The sequence below is a fragment of the Anopheles marshallii genome, chromosome 2 (assembly GCF_943734725.1).
Source record: "Anopheles marshallii chromosome 2, idAnoMarsDA_429_01, whole genome shotgun sequence".
Lineage (NCBI taxonomy): Eukaryota > Metazoa > Arthropoda > Insecta > Diptera > Culicidae > Anopheles > Anopheles marshallii.
The window spans coordinates 72,792,382-72,814,957 of record NC_071326.1 but is presented as its reverse complement, the minus strand read 5'-3'; the positions used below and the strand labels follow the sequence as shown (position 1 = coordinate 72,814,957).

Below are 22,576 nucleotides of genomic sequence, written 5' to 3'. Positions count from 1 at the left end.
CCATTCGCTTCGAAGCTCCGGTCGGGAAATCGGTTTGGTAGAGTGAAGCGGGACGGGGTAGGACTGTGTACGTAGAAGAAAAATTTGCGTTTAAGCAAACAAAAGAAGTCACAAACAACAACAAAAAAAAACCGCCCGCTGCTTCTTTGAGGGAGATTTTAAGCTTTCGATAGAGAGGCACCCCAGCAATTCGACCGGGACGGAACGCACCCAACATTCAGGAGGCTTATTGAAGCGTGTCGATGAAGCGTGAGGCTTCTGTAATTTTCCACCCACTTTTTTTCCTTTTCTCAAAGTCCTTTCTTATAAGGATTTTTTTTTCTTTTCAAAAAACATCCCTTCCATTGAGAGGCCCATACCAGCGAATCGTTGCCAAAATCGGAACCGACGTCGATCATCGCACGGTTGCATTTTTTCGAAAAACATTAGGATCGTTTGGTGGCCAACGAAACAAAATGAGGTGGGCCGGGGCGGTGAGAATGGAATTTCTGGCCACCAATAATAACTGGGCCGGTCGGGATGCAGCCGGGTGAAAGGCGTGGGGTGTAGCCGAAGAGCGAATGTCTAAATAACCGGAACCGCATGCAAGCAGGGCAAAATAAACTCACCCACAGCTGGGCGCCGGGTGCGCCATTTTTGCGTCGCTGTGTGTGTGTCTGTAGAAGATTGTTCACTTTTATTCGTTCCTTCCCTTTTTCCTTTTTCTGCATAATATAATCAAACAAACGTTTGGAACGGTTCCCAAAAATTGTGTGGCATGGGACCGACTGGGGCCGACTTTATCGTGCCACAGATTGTACGGGATGGCTGCGGTTAGATAACACCTCTATTCCTCTATTATCACTTACAAGCTTACTTGCTGCTTACCCCTGGGGACGGAAAACAGAGACAAAGGCCCCGAACGGACCACACCCGCTGCGGAGCAAGCAGTCCATCGAGAGTTTTAAATCCAGATCCAAGTTCCATTACGCAGACACGGGTTTGTGTCGCGCTACCCGGGTCCATCATAAGATTTAATCGTGAGCATCTGTTCTGAAGCTCTGCTCGATCGTTTTTCGCTGAGCAGCCATGGCCTACGGTAGTGCAATAAAACATTCGGCATGTTAGGCGAAGAATGAGTGCTTCGTTTCCATTTCAACTTCCAATTGTTGGTTGCTGCAGGAAATTATGCCACCACTACAAGTAGTGCTCTGCCCAACAGCTCAGCGGCCGGGTCCGGGGGATGCAGGCTGCAGGAGATGGTAAATTGGATTGGATTTGGTTGCGCACTCGCTTCTTCGGTCCGGGTTCGGTGATTTGGAAATCGGCCAACTGTGTAATCGGGTTGCAGTCCGGTGTTGCCGGTGCCTGTAAGACCCAGCGCCATGATGAACGTACTCCGGTACCGAAAACTCCCCAAAGGGAAGTGGGAAGGTAGGGGAGGGGGATCTCATGTACAGAACAATCGACTGTCCCTTATGAAAGCCATTAGACTTTAGTGAAGTTGTGCTTTTTTCCCACCCCGGTTGGGAAAGGATTTCTGGGTGCATTTCGTAAAGTTTCATTCCATTTCGCCCAATGCTCCGGACAATCAAGTGCTCGGAGCTAGAGTGAGTAATATTTATTTCATGTATTTTCTCCTTTCTTCTCCTTTTCCATGTCTCATGCATCCCATTGGCGGAACGGTACGCAGGTTCAGTCTTCTATGAATTGTGACACGTCGGTACAGCGCACCGTAGCACGAAGGCCGCACGGAAAATGTCCACTCTGAAGGAACGCAACAAAATGTGCCATTCTAATTTAATATTCATCGTGCTCTTCATTTGTACTGGTAAGTATTACGAAACTTTTCCATTTAACTTTTTTCCCGTATGGCTATGAGTGTGTACGATGCAAAAGGGAAAATGGATTTAAGGGTACATTCCGTTTGATCGAAAGCACTCATTAATTCCATAGTAAAACAAGCAAGCGATATTAGCCGAGCTTGAAATACGAAATTCTCACTGAGCAATTTTTAAACCTCAAAGATGGACGTCACATCTTTGTGGTACTCTAGAATGCAAACTTTAAATTACGTCAAACTAGTTTTCAAACAATAAACAACTTCGGTCTTACAGGGATAAAATGTTTTTTGGAAAATTTACCACAGTTTAGTGATGCAACTGTGGGAATTTTGTATCCCTCTTGAGACTTCGTTTGGATTTCCATATACTTTGGAAAGCATCTAAAAGTTTATGGCAAACTCTCCGAATCAATGTTTGTTAGATTGGTATTTTACAAACATAAAGCTTTTTTAAATTTAATTTAATTCAATTTTATTTTATATATTTACTCAAAATTTGTATTAGTACTTTTTTATGAGCACGGTAACAGTCAAGTACGGCTTGCTGATATAGCCAGGTTACCAATCCCAACTCGATTCAAGGGTAGTCCTAAGGGTTGGATCGAACCGAAGCCCCTGACTCAGTGAAAAGCTTTCCTATGAAGTCATTTAAAGGATTGGACAAGCTCTAAACAAATGGAAATATTCGATTAAACTTGAAAAAAAAAATCCTGGAACTGCTCCAACTTTACAAATTAAAGTAATCCTACATTTTGTTGAAGAACATTTCAACACATACCCTAATTTCTTTGTGCGTTTAAAACATACATATCCAACCCGTCGTTCAGTAATACTGGGAATGTTGAAGATATGTATTACGAGAAGTTGTTGTGTATTATCGCACGTTATTGAGTTCTAAGAACTTTCAAACAACGATGGGATGGATTCTGAAAAAGTGTTAGTAAACATTCCAAAGTTCATCGACAACAGAGGTTGTAACAATTCGACGAAGTGAAATGTAATATTTAGACAACTTTTCTCCAGGAATGGAATGTATTCCACACACGAACCAAAACTCGCTCAACCATAGTTGCAGCGACATGGAATTTCGTTCGATTTTCATGGAAAATTTCCAAAAACTAAGCGTTTCCACATTCATTAAGCAATCCGTTTCAGCATTCCATACACTGCGGTGGAACTAAATGAATTGCATTTCTCCAGCCACACCGAGGTATCCAACGCAACCAAACTCGGGGTAGGAGATTGCTGAGTGTGCGATTACAGCGTTTAGTCAGCTACGTAGCATATGAGTCCTTTTTTTTGTTCGGCTCTCATAAATTCGGGAAAACTGAGCCAAAAACCGTTTAGGGATGGAAATAATTTTCCGCTGGTGAAATATTTTCCATTATCGTGCCTGTCGGTCGATGCGGGAATCAAATATTTGTAAATATAGTTCATAACTGCCACTCCGTGCGAGTGCACAATGGGCGTATGTGAACCGCAGCCAACTCCTGCTCCTTGCCCTCGCTATTTTTCTGGCATTTTCTCCCCCTCCAGGCCCAATGCTCCAAAAGTCATCGAGCGGCAAAGGCTTGGCTGAAATGATCAAACTTTTGATTTATGTGAGCATGCGTGCCGGGTGGTGGCTTCCAACGGCAACTCCCCGTGTGCATAAGGGATGTCGTTTCAGGGCTTTTGTCTGTACGGTGGTGCTGTGTTTTGCCGTTCTTTTGTTTTTTGTCTGTTTTGTTTCATTTTCGTCCCACATTATGCCATTCCATGGTGACGGTGTGAGGGCGTTCCGGTGTTTGACTCGTGCGCTATCTACGATAATAACAGCTCATCAGTTTACATCTTCGGCACGGCACGGCACGGCCAAAGCTATAAATTATGCGCGGGAAAAGACCGCGTGCCAGGAGACGGTAAGCGCGCGCGCGCGTGCGATTCACCACCCGGAGTTCGGGCCACGCTAGGCTAGTGGATGCCGCCAGGAAATACGACACGGGACCGAAAAACCCTCGAAAACTACCGGAAGCATACTCGAAACTGTTACAACGGTGGGTAGCTTTACGGGTGGGGAATTAAATCAATATGTCGGAAAAGTCAGTTCCAGCTAAGGACCCGTCAACCTTGAGGAAATATTTGTGTTTATTCTTTAACTGCAGTTAATCACTGGCGGAACGAAATTTGGCGTGCGAATGCCTGCTGTGCAGAAGGAGAGAGTGGTTCAGATTCGTTCATCGGTATGATAAATAAATCAATAAGTGATTTCGTCATTGGCACCGGTTGGTTGTTTGGGCATAGAAGAGTTCGAACGGTATTATTTGGTCTAATAACTCATTTGGAGTAGGAATGGAGACATCATGGTTTAACGAAGTGGAGTGAAATCGAAACAGGCCATCAATATCTAGTTCTAAATTACTTACACAACTGCAAATTGAAAGCTTACATACATTTTGCTGTAGAATATTCGCTACTTGGAGCCAGATTGAATTACCTTTAATAACATGAAATGTATGCCAACTGGTGATGGTAAAATAATCTCCCAAAAACGAATTAAAATAGATTAAAAATTGCCTGCGCTACATGTTCGCCGCGGAGTGCAAACACATGGTGCTCGATTTAGCCTTCAGCATACTCTAGTGTTATCGGCTTACCTAGCCCGAAGCAAAACCATATGCACCGTTCACATCCAGTCTGCCTTTCATCACGGACCATCGTGTTCCAGCAAAAAGCAATCCCGGACGTCCCGTTTAAAGCCCTCAACTTCAATTATCTCGCACTGCAGCTAATCAAACATTTCCTGCGGGGTCCGGCGGGTCCGGTTCAGCTTCTTCACAGCTGGATAGTGAGCCACAAACTAGCAACATCAGCACGGGCGTTCCATAATGCTAATCATACGTATAAATGAGAGTGACCCTTTTGTTGGCAAATAATGCAAATGAATGTAAATATGCTGTTCCGGCCGTTTGGTAGCCCTTTTTGGAACGCACATGCACACAACACCAGAATTCCTGGTGGCTATTCTTACCGACCGCAGATGAAACTTCGGAGAGCGCGCCCGTTATGCCTGAGTGGACAGCAATGACAGCACACAAAAGCGCCGGGTGCACCTTTCTCGGATGGCCGGGTGCATTTGCCGTTTTGTGTGCCCGGTGTAATTCAATTCGATTAGCTTCACGTTTGACCACAGAAACCATCGAACTGAAATGGTAAAACCGTGGACGGGCAAAGCTTCGCCCGGAGTACGTCCGTTGCCGATGTGCCCCGGCATCTTTCGGGCCCGGGGGTGGAAAATCTGAAATCCGGTAAACCCCAGCACCGTGGGGGGGGGGGGGGGGGGGGGGGTAAAGAGTAGTGGAGAGTGGTACGAAATTTTCCCTCCTCAACCGTAGCTCAACTCCAGACGCTGTTGGTGCCGGGTGAGCGCCGAGGGTAGATAATCTAATTAATTTGATGGTAACTCTTGTGGCTGCGGTTTGTAGGCTATTGTTTGTCGGGAGGGTTTTGGGTTTGAAGAGACGAGGCACAAATGCAGGATGCAGAAGTAAAACGGATAATGAATAAAAGGACACATGACGATGAGAACGTCGGTGACCGGTCATGTGTGACGTCGACACCGTCCTATTCGCCGGTGGTCTCAGTTTGGCGAAAGATAATAACTAGAGGCGGGATGGAGGGACAGAGTAACGACTGTGAGGACGGTACAAGGATTAGCTGATGCTAGCTAAATGCGTTGCTCGATGGTATGAAAAAAAATGGGCAAAGGATAAGAGCACGAAACAATCGCCCGTGCCTGCTCCCGGACCAGACCAAGGAGAACCGGGCGCCAAAGTGGAGGAATCCGGTTACTTGTTGACTATCGATTAAATCAAGATCATGGCATCGAGATATAGTCCATTTGACGATGTCGCTCTATTGATAGTGGTACCGGGATTACGTGGGTGGAGGACGCAACCCATTATGTGAGCGCCTGATGAAACCGAACCGGGTCCGACTGACAGCCTACACCGTCCTGGGAGAAGTAATAGTTTTTTTTTTACGCAAAAAGGTCAAACGATAAAAGGACACTCTTAGATTAGTTGTAATCCTTTCCCTTCTGGATAGTTTTATGCGGAATTAATGAACCCGATAAGTACACCTGATACAAAATGGTGACAGTAAAGAAGTCATTGTGAATGTTTATTTCTGTCCGGTTTCATTGTGTTTAGCGCACGGCATACAGCATTACACTGATTGAATTTTTTGTTGGTTTCATTTCTCATTAAAAGAATGAACTGATTCGGATGAAAATGGCTGTTGGAGAGAGGAGATTTTAAATAGCTTTTGTATGATTGCATCCGGCAAACGATTATTTATTTTTAAGTAAACGCTGAAATTACATATGAAACATAGCGATTTATTGTTTCCTGATAATTACTAAAGACCACATTAAATACTGTCGGATCTCAACGTTTCAGGGAAACTTTTTTAATTTTTTCCTGATAATTACTAGAGACCATAATCCAGTTTCTAGAGAATGTTGATTGAAATATATTAGAATTGTATATATCAACTTACAAATTTTGCTTTTTAGTAGCTTAGCTGTATGGTTGCATCAAAGATGATATTATCGTGGATGGCGCACAGCGCTAGAGCTGATACAATTTTATTTTGTCAGGTTCTTCAATACACAATTGCTACTTTGTTGCATTTGTTTTAGTTCCTGATGCCTTAGAACCTGAATAATGTAGTAATTGGATGGAACCGGATTAATTGCAATAAGTTTACAAAAGAGAAACCAATAATCCAACAAGATTTAGTAAGATTTGTTGAACATATTCTGAGAGCTTTCATAAATCTGTTTCTCGCAAACTTTACTTAATGTTACACTTAGTATAAATAAACAATATATAAATAACGAACATAGGTGATTCAATCAATGATATCATGTTATTTTAAAATATATCAAATTTAAAGCAGTATCTAGTTATTCAACAGCAAATGTTTTCATTGATTGCCTAGTAGATCAGTATTACACGAAATTGGAGTGATTTTGCGGAAATACAGATAACAGTGTATGAAAAACGATTGCATAGAATTTAATCATTCGGTTTTCTACACCAGCGACGACTAATTGCTGTGCTACAAGAATATTTCATATGAAGCACACAATCAATATTATTTTCCACCGGCCGAAATACTTTCACACGGCTAATGACCTCAATTGTATGCCCCGCAAGCGCAAAAACAAACAACAACCCGTGTAAGGTACGTTGCTTAGGGGCTATTCAGATAATATGAGATTGAAGTTTGATGTGCTGCTTCGCTTGTTTCGCCGTACACACTTATAATTAAGGACAGTTTTTGGAGAAGAGGTCTAGAGAGCGCATCAGTGCCGCACCCATCCCATCAGCAATCATTTACTGTTCGAGCTGGAGTCCTTGGAATGCGCCACTAATCGGCTTGGCGGGGTTTTTTTTTCATTGGGCATCATCGAAACACACTAACTCACACACATTACCCATCGAAGAGAACGGCATCGGCAGCCAAGAGTGGCACATTTCACGATCTGTTTTATCGTAATGTTTACGTCAGCCTGATACCGGGGCACATAAACGGCACAAACGACTTTGGAAAACAACTTAATCAAACGCTCCGTTCGCGGCGCCCGATCGGCAGCCTATCAGCGCTGTGACCAGCACCCCGAAGACTGCGAAGACTGCCAGAAGAGATCATTCGGATCTAATCCTGATTTCTACACGACCCCATCATCGTTTTTCCTTTCGGAGTGGCGCGAATGCTTTTCTCCTGCGTAAAGGATGTCCACCGTCACACCTAACGCTACCGATTTTCCCGACGCAGCCCGGTAGCGAACAAAACTGTATTTAATTATGTGGCTCATTTACTACGGTGGCTGTGCAGGAGGAGGCCCTCTTATGCCCGGTCGGTCCGTATCCGTACCCAAGCCGTGTATAGCCAGGGATATGACGACTTTTTTACGACTTTTTTATGAACCAAACGTCCAAATGGTCCGTGTCAACGCTGCTAGGGCGAATGGAATGGCACCGAACCGAGGCCGTGGTGGTTTGGGGAACTAATTTCAAAACTAGCAAACGAAGAACAACCCCAAAAATAGAACGTGATGGTGGATGGGATTCGCCTAAAAAACGCGAAACTACAACACCACCCGGGGGAAAAGAAGGAAAAAAAAATACATTGCAGAAAATTTATTATGATACGAACATGCTCTAGATGGCCGTCGGTGAAGCGTGTTACATGGCCATGGGAACAAAAAAAAAACCAAACCTCCCCGACACTAACACTAATGTAGTTTTATGTGAATGAGAATTTGCTGTACCATCCCTTTTTTCACTGCTCGTTTAACGCTTCCGTTTCAGATTATGTAACGGGCGATATCAGTACATCCTTAGCCTTAAGTAAGTTGAACTCTGGTGCAACATTTTTCGCTGGACCATACCTAGACGGGAGCGGCGTTAGCAATGTAACTACACAAATCGGAACACATGCATATCTGCCGTGCAAGGTAAGTGTGAACACAGTGTTGACCTCGTTTTTTCTTCGGTAATATTCATTTCGGTGTCCTCGTTCCATTTTTTTCTCCTTCCTTGGCGACAAGTGAACCATTTTTTTTTTCTTCTTGTGTGTCCTTTTTGGCGTCCGGAGTGCAATCATCATTTATCCTTTTGCTCACGTCTTTCTCTCTCTCGCTCTCTCTCTCTCTCTCTCTCTCTCATCGGACAGGTGAAACAGCTAGGGAACAAATCTGTTTCGTGGGTACGAGTGAGAGATGATCACATTCTCACAGTGGACAGGTGAGTAACAAAATGTCGTGATTGATGCGTTTATAATTAGCCCCTAGCAACACATATGGATGCTGACTGCAACATGCGCCCATGCGGAGTACAGATTCCATTTCCGGCACCGTGCGGCACCGGGCACACAAATTCGTTTTGCGCATTTTGGGGTGCGTCCCAGCAGCAGTCGCAGTTCAGCGCAGAATGGGATGAAGCGTTTACAAAAGAATGTGCCACCGGCACGAAATGAACCGTTAACGTTTTGCAGGCAGAAAAAGGAAAGGGAGGGGGGAGGGGGAGGGGGGAGGAGTACACCTCAATAGCGGGTAGCTTTCGCTGGCTGATTGCATCCTCACAATGATGCGATCGGTTCAAAACCAACCCACCGGAGTAAAGGCGGATTATTGACAGCTGTTTGCACTGCAGCAAGGACCGGGACGCGAACAAACAGCCATCGTACCCGGCTTAATGTGGTCTGCAATCGGTCGGCACGTTTTCTGCCCCGGTTTTGTCACATCAAAGCGTGGAAAGTACTTACCCCCGGGGGCCAATGCGACACTCAACCAGTCGCGCGCACAAACACTCACACGCCGGGATCGCTTTCGTCGGGCGGCCCTCGGGGGATGAAATCGTGCCGGTTGCTCATTAAGGGTGTCGCCAACAGGCATACTGAAGAAGGACAATTACCTGTACCGTTCTTCCCCCAACCCATCCCCTTCATTTTCCACACGGAAACACCCGGTCGGTGTATTGTGCCGATCGCATTCAAGTGCACATTATTAGCGACTTGTTGTATGAACGCATTAACAAAATTATCTTACATCAGCCCTAACGACAACTGCTCCAAAACATACACCAACCACCGCCAGCCAGTAATTGTTCACCATAGGGGGCTCGCGGCGCGAAAGGAGGTTGCGGGAGGGGTAAATTATCCTTTGAAATTGTCACCCGAGCTCGGTACATGAAGGCTGTCGGAAGTGCGATTAAAGTATTCGCTCGATTAGAGGCGACATTCAATCGTGTCTTTAAACGGGCGCTCGTCGGAAGTAACGGAATTTATTTTTATGAACAGCGGTTCAATAGCCTATTGATGGCCGGCGCTGTCGTTTCACTCCGCCCGGGTGTGGGGGACACCCACTGAGTGAAGGTAAAGGAAAACAATCGATTATGTAAACATTGAATTACTTCATTTTCTCAGTTGTTTACTACGAGGTGAAGTTGTATGATGAGTGCAGCAGGAACATTAAATGAATGTTTGTTATATAATCTGTGGCACGCTTCGTTAGAAACTCGTTCGTTACGAGAGCGTTTGACGCATATGTCATAGACTGATGGCTGATTTTAATTAATTTTTGAAAGTTTTCATATCAAATGGTACTCTGTTTTAAAAGGGTTTATGCGTTGCGAGATGCATGCAACATTAACTTTCTCTTAAGTATGGAAAGTTTCAGATCTGCAATGTTTCAAGAGGCTTTTACTAGTTTCAGTTAAGCGTTATCGCCGTACATTGATACTTAATATAATATGAACAGATGCTGAAGTTCAACAGTTCTGAATGTCTGACCAATATTTGCACTTTAAACATTTTGGTTTCATAAGATTCGAAAATGGATTTATTCTGCTGGAACCGACCGACTACACCAACACAGTTTTGGAACACACATTTTTGAACAGAAAGCTTTACAATGAGTTTTTGAAGCCTTCGGTGGTTGCGATTTGTGTGAAGCACAAAAGCAAACTGTGGCATTTATATTGTACTTGAGTGAATTTGTTTAAAACCGAGCATCAGAAAGATTCTGAAACACGCACGTAAGAGTTGCTAAATTGCAACTTTCAGTTTATTTTTAACAGTGCATTTAGACAGTCACATCGGCATATCTTTGGTGTGAGTGCCAAAATGAGCTGTATAAATGTTGAAGAAGTTGATAAACAACTCAGGTTTGCAAAAGTGTGTTCAATTCTAGCAAGAATGTTTTCAGTGTACGGAAAAATAATCTGATGACAGCAAAAGTCCCTGTGGTTTTGACCCAAGGACCGCTCTTGGCACAAGGAGGGTTATTATAAAGAGCTTTCGAATATATACGAACTACACTACCATTCTCGTCGTAGTAGTCTGTAATAATCGTGATCTGAACTAATGAAATAACAGCGTACCATTTAATATCAGGAAGAAAATTTTCGTCTGACGCTATCAAAATTAAATATCCTTACAATACAATAATATACAATTTATAAGAAATAACCATAGGATATTGCTGTTTTAATTAGAAATAAATTTATAATTAAGATAAATTGCAATCATAATTCAATATGCTTTTATGCAAATATCCATTCGGATTTGTTGAAAATAATTCGCATTACATCCTTTCGGTGAATTGAAATTGCATGGAAATAAACGATCTTTGGCATTCGGCATGGCCAGTCAACTAGAAACGGATCAATGGTGATATTTGTGTGTATTCCATTTCTAAACAAGCTGCACACGTCGCAGCAGGATTTGTTTGCTGTACGATCCCATTTTTGTCTTATCATATTTTCTTCTGTAAACTTCAAAAAAGCATGTTTCAGCTGTGTACAAAAGAGTGGAGCCCTTTTGAGCCGTACCGCTGTTCCAAAGGGAAGATGAGCAGCAATCAATTCAATTTTAATCGAACGTACAAAGGTGGTGGGAGATACAGGATGTTGCTGATGATTCCAATGATTTCTTTCGCCCGGATTGGCGGACTGTAGTGTACCATGTTTTGCTTTCAGCATATTAATTCTCTCGATGATTTTTACATTTCATTTCACTCCCCGATACAATATGTTCGATGCCTGCCTCATATTGTACACCATCAACAACAACAACAACAACATCTTCGTCCTTCCGGCTACCCACATCTCGACCACAACCATCCGACACCTGTTTGCACCAACACGGGAATGGTACTGACTCACAACAACACAACCCCGGCAACCTCCGTCAACTGCATCCACCCCGCTGGATGATTTCTAATGCAAATCCCGTTGCTGGAACAAAAAAACCCCGTCGTGTTGCTGTCGTGGTGTGGCGCGGGGCTCGGCATTGATCGCAAAACATGTCGACTGCAATCAAAACCCCGGGCACACGGTTCTTGTGGCGCGTACGGTGGCCATCTCGTGCAGAATGACATTTATAGCCGACGAGCGCTTTCAATCATTCTACGTGGAGAGCAGCGGCGTATGGACGCTGCAGATCAAATACGTGCAGGCCCGTGACGCTGGCATTTACGAGTGTCAGGTGTCGACGGAACCGAAAATCAGCGCCCGAGTACATCTGCATGTCGTTGGTGAGTATGGACATCGATTTTCTCTTCCGCCTATCACATATGTGCCAGCACATATCTGCCCCATCATAGGTCTCCCTGTTTCCATCCATTTCCATTCGATTGCTTCCGGGTCCGATATGTTATAGGCACGTGATGATAAGTGCTGTGAATGAGTCACTATTACCACTGAAAAAGTCAAGATTTTTGGAAGTTTATACAACCTTCAACAGAATGTCACACAAAAAGAGAAGAATTCTCAGAACTCTTCAAATATTACATCTCCAATTTGTCCAAAGTAACTTATCAGTTCGCTCAGTTCACTCACAAATCAAGCAATTTTCATCGCCAATTGCAAATATTGATTCCTACTTCGGTACGTGCAATCCCGGGGACTGGGGTGTCTCGAAACGGATGAATAGATGTTTGTTTCTTCTTGTGATCTTCCACATTCCTCTTCTGCACACATCTGCAGGACCGCAACCCACCGTCGTATGATTCAATAGCATCCCAAAACCCATCTGCAAATGGTCGACCACCACAGCTACCCACCACACGGGGATTTGCTACGATATCTATTTGCGTCTGTGTGTGAGTTTGGCTTACGTTTTAATTAAATTTAGTAGCAAAGGTAGTTTGGACGAGTTGGTCGAGTTGTCTCTTGAAATTCATTTTCTTGCAGGTTGATTACTTTCAATCTACAAACATACTTTTGCATTAATCTTCGAAGCGCATGGAAATTGAAACGGAGCAGCCAAACCAAAACCGTGCCACTGTGGTTTTGCTGGATGCGAGTAGTGAGTGTGTGGTTTGTGGTTTTTTTTTCCGCCCCACCCCAGTGAGGTCGGCCGATTGCCGGAGCTGTGTGCAAAGGCGCACTGGTTTGTGATAGTATTTTATTGAGTTGCCCGCCACCCGGACCTCTGGTTATGTTGGTGCTCTTTAGAAATTGGAATTAAACAGAAAAAAAGATCAAGTCTCTTTGTTCCGCAAATGAAGTTCTAGCAGGGTGGGGGGAAAATGGGGAAAATCTTTATTACTACCACTTTCCTGTCCAAACTACATGAGCTTCCGCACGGTCCAATTTTATTCATAAAGCGAACACGACATGATGGCTCTTGACCTGGTCGATATCGAACGATGACGTCTAGCCAGCTTGACTGTGCCCGATGCTGCACTTCACTTGTTACGGGAATGGCGGATAACGGTTGTTCCTGCTGTTGTGAATTATTAAAGCACCCCAAAATCCTCACGCCAGTTCCCATCGGCCTTCACTGGAAATTCCTCAACGATTGCCAAGGTCGCTGAGTACTTGCAGAGGCCGGTGGTATCGACGGGTGCCAGGTCAGGGAACAAAAGTTGTGCGTTCCGATTTTTCGATCGTATCGCAACGCAACTAGAACGATCCACACGGTACGACGGCTACCGTCACCGTACCTGGTCGCTTTCCCATTCAATATTCATCACACCTCCCGGAGTTCGAAACAAAACCGGTCAGCGGGTAAAGCGTGCGGCAGATAAGGGCCGGCCCTATCACGCCGTATCTCACTCCTGCGAGGTCCTTGACTCGAGCCGGCCGATTCGTGGGGCCGTGAAGCGATTGCTGTCAGTTTCCTACGTGGTACGGTTGGGTGCACTCGTCAAAAAGTAATACGGTACGCTGTCAAAACCAGCACAAAGTACAACTTTTCCTCCGGATGTACACGAAAATGTGCACGTGTGCGAGATTACACAGCGTCCCGACCTGCGCCGATACTGTGGTATGACCTGCTGGGCCGAGGGATGCGATGGTACGATGGTGCCATATGTAGCTGCGATACCCCCATCCAACAGGAACTCCGGAAAATTCAGTAACAAGGAAGGAAGACAATGTGTGTTTTATAATGTACCTAGCTGCTATTCACCTCGGACAGCAGCTATCTTTCAATTCCGTTGGCATTGTACGAACCGCCCATAAATCGATTGCCTACAAGACGCTTACTACAGGTGAAGCCCGGTTGTAGTGACCGTTCCGCATTCAAGCCACACTTGTACGAAAAGCGAAAAATAGGTTCCTTCTTTTAACCGTTCGATTCACCACCTCGTGCATAAAGATACCTTAACCAGCACCGAATAAATAACTTTCGGCCCTAGCTGTTTCGGCGGCCTAGCTTGAGCAGCGTTCAAAGTTTTGCTGTGTTCTTAATTAAATGCCAACAGTTTTGCAGCCGTACTATACTTACCGGATTACACTATCATGCCTTCTGTCACGGAGACCGGAAAGAAGTCTCGCTGCGAGAGAACACTGGCAACGACCGCACCGCACATATGATACGACGCGGACCACACCGCACGGACGATGTGTAACCGACTTTTGCCCACTACGCAACCGGGCGTTCTTACGATCTGATTTCTCCTGTGACCATCATTAGTGATTCGGTGCACGAAGTAAATAACAGCCCGGGAAGCGTTTCCCTGGAGCAGCTAACGTGCCGTGCAGCCAACACACAACACAAACGCTCTCGTACACCGGGGTGTCTCATGGTGAATTCATGCACACCGGTATGGCCCCGACCGACCGTGGTACGTGGTTTTATTTTCAGCGACTCGTACGGCCCGGTTGCCGGAGTTGGGTTGGCCGGAAACTTAGACCCAAAACCAAGCGTACGTGGAGATTCTAACCGGATGTTCCCGAATCCTAACCGACGCGTTTGCCCATTCCGTGCATCGATTCCGCAACTGAACACCGCACCGCCAGTACGGCAGTTATTAGACGGATCGACCGGGCAGAGTGTGCAGCAGTCCCTGGGCCGCTGTTTGTTTGGGCTCGGCAAAGCCTCAAAAAGCTTCCAGCCTCGTACACTACATTAAGCCACAAATTATTGAATCCCGATGCCAATGAAGCCGAACGCCACCACCAGTGACCGCCACGGCCGGTACGGTGCGAGGTTTAGTACGGTTTCCTTTATTTTTCCCTATTATTTTTTTTTTTCTGGTTTCACATCGACCGGGAAAAGCAATAAACATGAGTTTTCCCTCCTGTCATAATCATACACCGGCCTTCCGGGGTTGGTGGCTTTGATGCACAGGCCACTCGGGGCAAAGGCATCTCGCTGGCTTCTCGCAACTGCCCGGTTAGGTTTTCCGGCTCAAGCATCGGTCGAAGCTTTACAGCATTGCTTTGGCAACCGTGGCAATAAAGTATGGTTACAAAATTTCGCCACCGCCCACCACGAAAACAATCGCGCTACCGTATTCGATAATCCTTTCCCCGTTGCATTATTATTCGCCGGGAATGCTGGACGGCTGGAGGTTGCGAATTGTGGCGTAGAGCCTTTTCGGTGCACGATATAATTCCATAGAATTATGAACATGAAAGTATTCGGAAACGGGGAAAGTAAGGGCTTTGTTATTGATATTTATTATTCAGAGTGCGTGATAAACTCATTGCAACTCAGTGTGTGATGTTTGGCACAAACGTGTATTTTTCCAATAGACATAAAAGATTTGTTTTGCGTGGTTACCTTGGGAAGCTCTTTACTTTCCGCTTAAAATCCATTATTGTAATGGTAGTTGTTTGTTACAGGTATTAAACATTACGCGGAAAATTTCGTTATTTACGATTTGTATTAGCTAAAAACGGTTATCATCTATTTTGCAATCAATCTGGTGTTTTTTTGGAAAATTAGTTTTTTTAATACAAGGTAAATAGGCAACTGTAATACAATTGAACAATCGAAAGGTCTCGTTACGCTATAATCCAGTAAGGCGATCAAAAAGGTTGCTTTTGGCTAAGCAATGCGTAACGCTCGGGGTATAATTTTGCAAAACCTTCCACGAAAACATCGAAAACGCAAATTTGCTACTTTATTAAACATACAGTTTAACTACTTTCTACACTTCCAGCAAACTTTCTGCAATACCCATTCCGTAACCGTTTCCCGAAATGTAAAATAAAGCCCGTACAGCCATTCAAACGAAATCCATTTCGCATCGGTAATGCGACCCTCCATTCCACCTAGAAAGCAACACAACGGAAACCCACACTTTATACGCCGTGGCAACTTCATGGCAAATTCGCTCCTTTCGTTTCACCGAAGGCAAAACTACCGAAATTTATCGGAAAGCCCCGAACAAACTTTTTTTTTTTGGCTTGGCCCACCCTGTTCGCAGCCTTATTCAAATTTACAATTTCCATTGCAAACTTTTACGGAACCCGGAGCCGGTGCTGGGATCTGTTCAACCGGCGAACAGATTAAACCGCTCCTGCCCGGGAACTTTGGCACACTTCAAAGATGACCGGTAGAAAGTTGCGCCAGTGCACCGGGTACGAATGGTTTTGGCGCAGCACCCACATTACAAGTTCCGTAAGAAGTTTACAAATTTTCTTTTCATCACAATTGCTCACTCTTGGCCGGTGGTGGCGGAAACGAACTTGCAACGAAAGAAAACTTGCAGCCAGCCGCTGGGTGAGGTTGCAAGAAATGGCCAACAAACCGTTTCATATAAGCGTTTTTTTTTTTAGCCTGTTTTGGCTGTTCACCAAACATTCGTCATAATTTTGGATTAGTTGCATTTGTGTAAGCTTTCTGGTTCAAGCATCTAGTTTTCCTTGGAGTTTTGCTTAACGACCAGTATGATGGTGGTTGTGTAAAGAGGTTTGCTTCGTGGAAGCAAGTATGTTTCTGACTGGAATTCACAAAGTACTCACATTAAGTGTGTAACAAGTAAAAAAAATGAGAAAATTAGGAAAGATTCCACATGTTTCAATAAGTTTCACAATGTGTACATGTCATATAATTCAGTTTAAGGTTCCATAATTTCCTTGCCAATTCAAATTTCTTGGTATTAGGAAATTAGGAAGGTAGGAAATGGTATTTAGTATTAAAGGATATTAAACGGCTAAAGTTCCTTGAAATATATGAAAAGATTTTAGTCAGAACTAACGAATAAATTTTAATTGAATTTAACTGCTCTATAAATTCTCTAGACACACTAATTCTAGCTCTTGTACAACCAACCCAGAACTTCCCAAGTACTCTGATATCGGTACATTGAAACAAACCGTCTTACCTATATCCTCGGAAACATCCAGCTTCCACTCTGGTATTGTGTAGTGCCCACTGTTGCGAATAATTCTCAAAAGATTGGCTAATTACCTTCGATATCTAGTGGATTGAGTATCTTTCAAAGGTAGTTCGACAAAAAAGATGTCATGCATTGAATGTTTGATTTCTCTTCAAATTGGAACAGAGAGTTTCAAGCTCAAATTGATGAGTAAATTCCACATCCGAGTCTCATCTGAGTAATACGTAATTATGTCACCTTAGTAATTATCTTGCTCATGGGACTCTCCTAGAAGAGTCCCTACAGTGCATTCACAAGTTCTACAGTACATTCACAAGTTTAAGACCACGGACGACGCACGGTTTCATATATCACATGCTGTTTCACCAAAATCATAAGAACAATTCCCTGCACGTTCGCAAAAAATATTCACAGTTTTAAAACAGCTCACATAACTTCATAGTTTGTTTGCCTTTGGAATCTATGCAATTTAGTGTCCGTGATAAATGCAGTTGACTTTTAGCACTCAAATTGACTCGTTTATTCTTCATTTTCACCTTCGCTCCTAAATATGCTATCGAAGGCACTCCTTCAATTACCGAAAATTACGTCCAACTCCCATTAAAACCCTTATTCACGACATTTGGCGATGCAAGATAAAGTTCTAACTACATCGACGCTGTTGAAACCTAATTAAAAACAAGCAATGTAAAAAAAAAGAGCAATCTCCAACGCATGCAAGTGTTGAATTGTATTAAAATCTTCCACTTCAACACGGACCACGAGTATCGTTCGTACCAACAATGCATGTTTAACACCGAACCGAACGTAGAACACAGCACATAAAACAATCATGCCCCCCCCCCCCTCCCCCCCCCCCCCGGTAACACAATATACCATTGTTGGATCGAGTGAGAACAACCACTTCATCCCCGGACGGCTAGAAACAGGCACTAAAATCTGGAAATAGTTCAACGCGCACCCACTTTGAAGAGTTCGCATAGTCACACCCGCACGACAAACACAATAAAAAATAAAAGGAGCAACGTGCCGGATCGACCAACAAACGCTCGATTATGTTAAGTTGTCCGTCGTTATGAGCAACACCCTGCCCAACCGATTCAACCTCCATATCGGGGACCATTTACGGGGTCGTTTTATTTTTCAGTTTTTATTCCATCGCGCGAACGCCGATGGGCGAACAGAGATATTGGAGCGCATAAAACCACTCTGCTGCCAGAGGTTGTGGATGTTCTAGCCCGCTTCTAGCTTGCGTGGATGATGCGTGTGTATCTCAACACAAAACCCGCACACACACACTCACTCGCGACACTATGATAAAGTTGTTTGCCGTGTGCGTAGTGTTGGCGTGTAGTGTTCCGTCCTCCGAGCAGAATGCAGCGTTGTTCAAGCTCAAATATCGTCGATAATTTGCTTAAAATGTGTAACCGCTTTCGCCAAAGTGCTCTACCGCTTGCAGCACACAAGCGAGAGAGGCAAACATCGGGCGATAAAGCAGCGAACAGTCAGCATCACCATTGTGCGACACCGTTATTCCGTTTGGATGACCTTTTTTTCCCTTCTCCCCCCCCCCGGCCGTGTCCCGACACTCGCAGTGTGCGCCCTCTCGCCAGAGCTGAAGTGGCGTTCAATGTAAAGCAGCCGCGCTCGAATGGATGTAAAATGCGGCGCTCGGTCGATGGCCTCACCTTGGCGGTCGGGGCGAACCACCGGCCCGGTGAATGGCGGATCCACTTTCCAGCGGCATGAAGATTGCAGCAGCAGGTTTTATGAGCTGTTGCAAGCACTTCAAGCACTCGTGCAACGGTTCTCGCCAAGTGCGCCATATAATAGGTGTTGTTTGGTGGTTTCATGCCTTGTTCCATCGGCCTCGGGATTGTGCCTGGTGGATGATTTATTCAAGTAGATTATATTGCATTAATGGGTCTCGCTTGACGTCTCGCTAACCGCCCAGTGCTGGTGGTCTGCCGCACCGATGCAGGTGCAGGGTTAGGGATTGAATCGCCGGACACCGGGAATCGAATCCATGCATCGCATAACAAATCGCTATGCTCGGTGCCGTGAAGCCTTATTTGTGCCGTGCCGGCCCCAAAAGCCAGCCAGTTGCCCAAAAAGCCAACAAAACGACCTGTTGTAGCGGACCAGGCGGGTTGGGTCGGGGTTGGTTCGCCTTACATCGCTCGCCGACCACAGATCCGATTGACGATAAATAAAACGTCCCAGCAATCGGTAAAGCACTCACAGGGATTAGCAAGGGCTTTTACAGTAAATTTAGAACCATTAAACCGCAGAACCTGCAGCACCCCCCTCACTTTCCGGGTGGTGGAAAAGCTCACGAAGAGCTTGTGGCCCATGTGCCAAACCAATAGGCGATAAAAACGCGCGAGAGAGAAAAAAAAAACACAGAGCAATGCCCAGACCTCGGAAGGGTCCAATGCTGTGCAGATTGGAACGAAGGCGCAACGACGACTGGCCGGTAGCGTTGGCCCATCGGATACCCGTCAACCGTCGTAGCTGGAAGCGGCTGTCGATCGGGTCGTAACGGCCGACGGCTTGAGACTGGCTTAAAAGCGCCATAAATTCCCAAAAACCCAACAGTCAGTTTTATTTTGCGATTGTGGCCGAAAGGCGGTAGGAAGACATTCACGTCCCCCTCCGGGCACGGGCACGAAGAACCGTGGAGGAAAGGATTTCGCGTCATTTATGTTCCGTTTCGTGTTCTTTTGCTTCGCCGTTCGCCTAGCGCTGCTCAACGTTTCGTCGTAGAATTTATGTGTTTTTATTTTTCCCTCCGCCCCTTCTCAAGCACACAACCAACGAAATACGATGGTGTGGGCATTTGTCGCTGTGCCGTTTGCAAGTTCCCGGGCCGGCCAAACCGAACCCATGCCGTACCGCTTGGAAGGCTTCGCGTGTGTCGTGCCGATGGCAATTTCGTTGGAAAATTTGCCGAAAATTGACACAACTTTAGATCGTCGAAATTGAGTGGAATGAAAATTTACTGCCCGACTTCGGGCTCACGTGTGTGTGTGGGCCCGAAACTTGTGCGACGATGTTGGTGGCAAGGTTGGACGTTGATTGCCGCTGCTGGTCTGGTATGACTGAGCCTTGGCTTGGCTCGACCCATCTCGGTGCTCACATACATCGTTGTTCTAGCCTTTATTTGTCGAATGAGAAAAAAAAAGAAGCTCCCTTTATTGTGCAACTTTATTTAAGTCGAGGTGAAGATATATATATATGTAGCGCTGCCTGCCGTCTGACGGTGGAAGGCAATTGATCCGGTCCTACCATTCGTTCCCCTCGAATGCTTCCCATCACACACCTATGTCCTGTTGCCGTCGAATCGATAGAGCGCTAAAGTGTTACATATCTTATTTGGTCGCTTCTCTCTTGTTTTTTTTTTCTTGTCCGTTGAAAATAGTGCCAAGAACCGAGCTTATAGGGGACTCCGATCGCTACGTCAAGGCCGGCAGTGCCGTCATCCTGCGATGTGTGGTCCGGGGCGCCCTCGAGCCACCTTCCTACATCATCTGGTACCACGGTACGCAGCAGATCTTCACCGAAAGCCGGCGCGGCTGGAAGACCCAGCTGGATCGTGGTGCACCCGACCTGGACGGAGACATACACAGTACGGTAAGTGGTGTAGCTTCAACCTACCGCCGCGCCGCACTGCAGCGAATCACAAAAGGTGTTCTTATTGATGGGCTTTTGTCAGTTATGTTGGATAATCGTCGCTACAACTTTGAAGAGCTGCGAACTACGCTTAGAAACAGTGTATAAAAGCTCCTAAAAGCTGTCAACTTATGTGTTTTTTTGTTGTTGAGTTTCCATAGAATTCGGGGCCTTCCGTTGACAAACGAACCAATTTTGTTTCCATTTTACATTTGTGTGCATCTTTTCAACAAGTTAATGCAAATTTGTCGTGCTACCGAACACTCCATGTGCTCGTAACAAGCTATTCAAACGTCCTTACCCAGTGCACAGCTGCAACAGACACTATCGAAACGTTGTTAAAATCTGATCATAAATCAATTGTCTAGTTAACTTCCCTTGCGCCAATCTCAACCGTCTGGTACACTCTGCTCGCCCACAGATTGGCTCGCTGATAATAGAATCGACGAGAAAGAAGGACTCCGGAAATTACTCCTGCAGCCCATCCAACAGTCCACCGATCACTGTCTCACTGCACGTTATCAACGGTAGGTTATCGACATGCCAGAACTTCAAATAGACAAAACGGTGTGCGGATATGAACTTTTGCATGACTGTGTGTGTGTGTGTATGCTGGTGTGCTCCGTACATGCAACACAGTACCCTGTGCAAAAGGACTTTACAAAAGGGGGCCGTAAAGGCTTCAGACCCACCACCGAGCACCTATGGCCCCCCGTGTTCGGTGCTCATACTCCATTTACATAGCCTTGTGATATTGATCTGGTTGTTTGTGATTTCGTTTGCATGCTCCCGTGGTACTGCTGGTCCATGCTGCAACCCAATCGATGACAACTCGATGTCAACCTTGTGACTCGCCCCGACCGCCGCCGCCCTGCGCAAATCTCACCGGACAGGAGAATCGTCTGCATCCGCTGTCACGTCATCGGCAAGATCGCTGTTTGATGGTAAGCATAATTGAATTCTCATTACTGTTGTTTATAGAGCATTCGGTACATCCCGCGTACCATCGTGGCGCTCCGAGTCCGTGATGAGTTGTGGTTGCGCTTTGCACTATCCACCAGCTCTGCATAAATCATGAACCACGCGTGTGCTATTGACAACATGGGTAACATGCGGCGGAGGTGGGTTTTACGTAAAGTTGCCGCGTGGCACATCACGGTGGAATGGCAGCGGCCAAACGGATGCCGACGGTGGATCGTTCAATGGCGTACAAGCTGCATGTCCAGCATTTGCAGCTGTGACACCAGCACTTGGGAAACTGTGCCACAGCCGGCATTAGACCGTTCTGGAGGTGGTGCTTCGAGTGCAGATATTGCCTTTTGTTTCGCAGCTGAAGTTATGCCATGCAAAGTTTTAATAATATCGTGATTATTAACATCCGTTTCGTTACGTTGAATGGTTTGGTTGTCAAGCAAAGACGGTGAGTGGGACATGATGTCCTCGGATCAAGCGATCCTTTTTGTTTATTATGAACGATAAAATAAATTACCACCATTCTGTTGAATATTTTATGTTCAAAACACCTTTTAGATTCAAAATATCTCGCGGAATTCCTGTTGGAACACGCCTTAAAAAAGCCACCTGTGTTTTATGCATTCCTTGCATCTTGTTTTTCTACCGATACCGATGCAATCAAGATTGTTCCGAATTGAAGAAAATTCAATTTAAATTCATCAACTCAAACAAATCCACTTCTTGTTCACCAATCCTATGTGACCGTTGTGCTGACACGATTGTTCCTTTTCTCTCTCTCCCATGTTGTTTGTATTTTTTTTTGTATTCTATCTCCACAGACAGCATATCGATGTTCAAGCAGCGCAATCTACAGATTCTACTCCGGCATAGGTCATTTGTTATGCTACTTGTATTGGTTATCTATGCTCAGCTAAGCTGTCATGTGAACTATAGTCTTTAAGTATAAAGTTAGCGTATTAAGCCAGAATTAGACAAGCAAC

The 22,576-nt window shown here is 45.1% G+C and overlaps 1 protein-coding gene across 1 annotated transcript; it reads left to right on the top strand.

Moving 5' to 3' along the window:
• Window positions 1-1,671: 1,671 nt before the first annotated feature.
• LOC128710410 (zwei Ig domain protein zig-8-like) lies at window positions 1,672-22,576 on the top strand. Its single transcript, XM_053805464.1, has 8 exons — window positions 1,672-1,810; window positions 8,182-8,327; window positions 8,546-8,616; window positions 11,743-11,906; window positions 20,371-20,582; window positions 21,043-21,148; window positions 21,515-21,565; window positions 22,415-22,576. Exons 1-8 carry the CDS (start codon window positions 1,738-1,740, stop codon window positions 22,534-22,536), a joined length of 945 nt encoding a protein of 314 aa, XP_053661439.1. The 5' UTR covers window positions 1,672-1,737; the 3' UTR covers window positions 22,537-22,576.

What these genes read in the sequence shown, in the direction of transcription:
- LOC128710410 (XM_053805464.1), top strand. Translation starts at nt 1,738, where the DNA reads ATGTCCACTCTGAAGGAACGCAACAAAATGTGCCATTCTAATTTAATA. An exon ending in ACGGAGACATACACAGTACG is followed by an intron (nt 20,583 to 21,042) that starts GTAAGTGGTGTA and finishes GCTCGCCCACAG; the next exon opens with ATTGGCTCGCTGATAATAGA. An exon ending in GGCAAGATCGCTGTTTGATG is followed by an intron (nt 21,566 to 22,414) that starts GTAAGCATAATT and finishes CTATCTCCACAG; the next exon opens with ACAGCATATCGATGTTCAAG.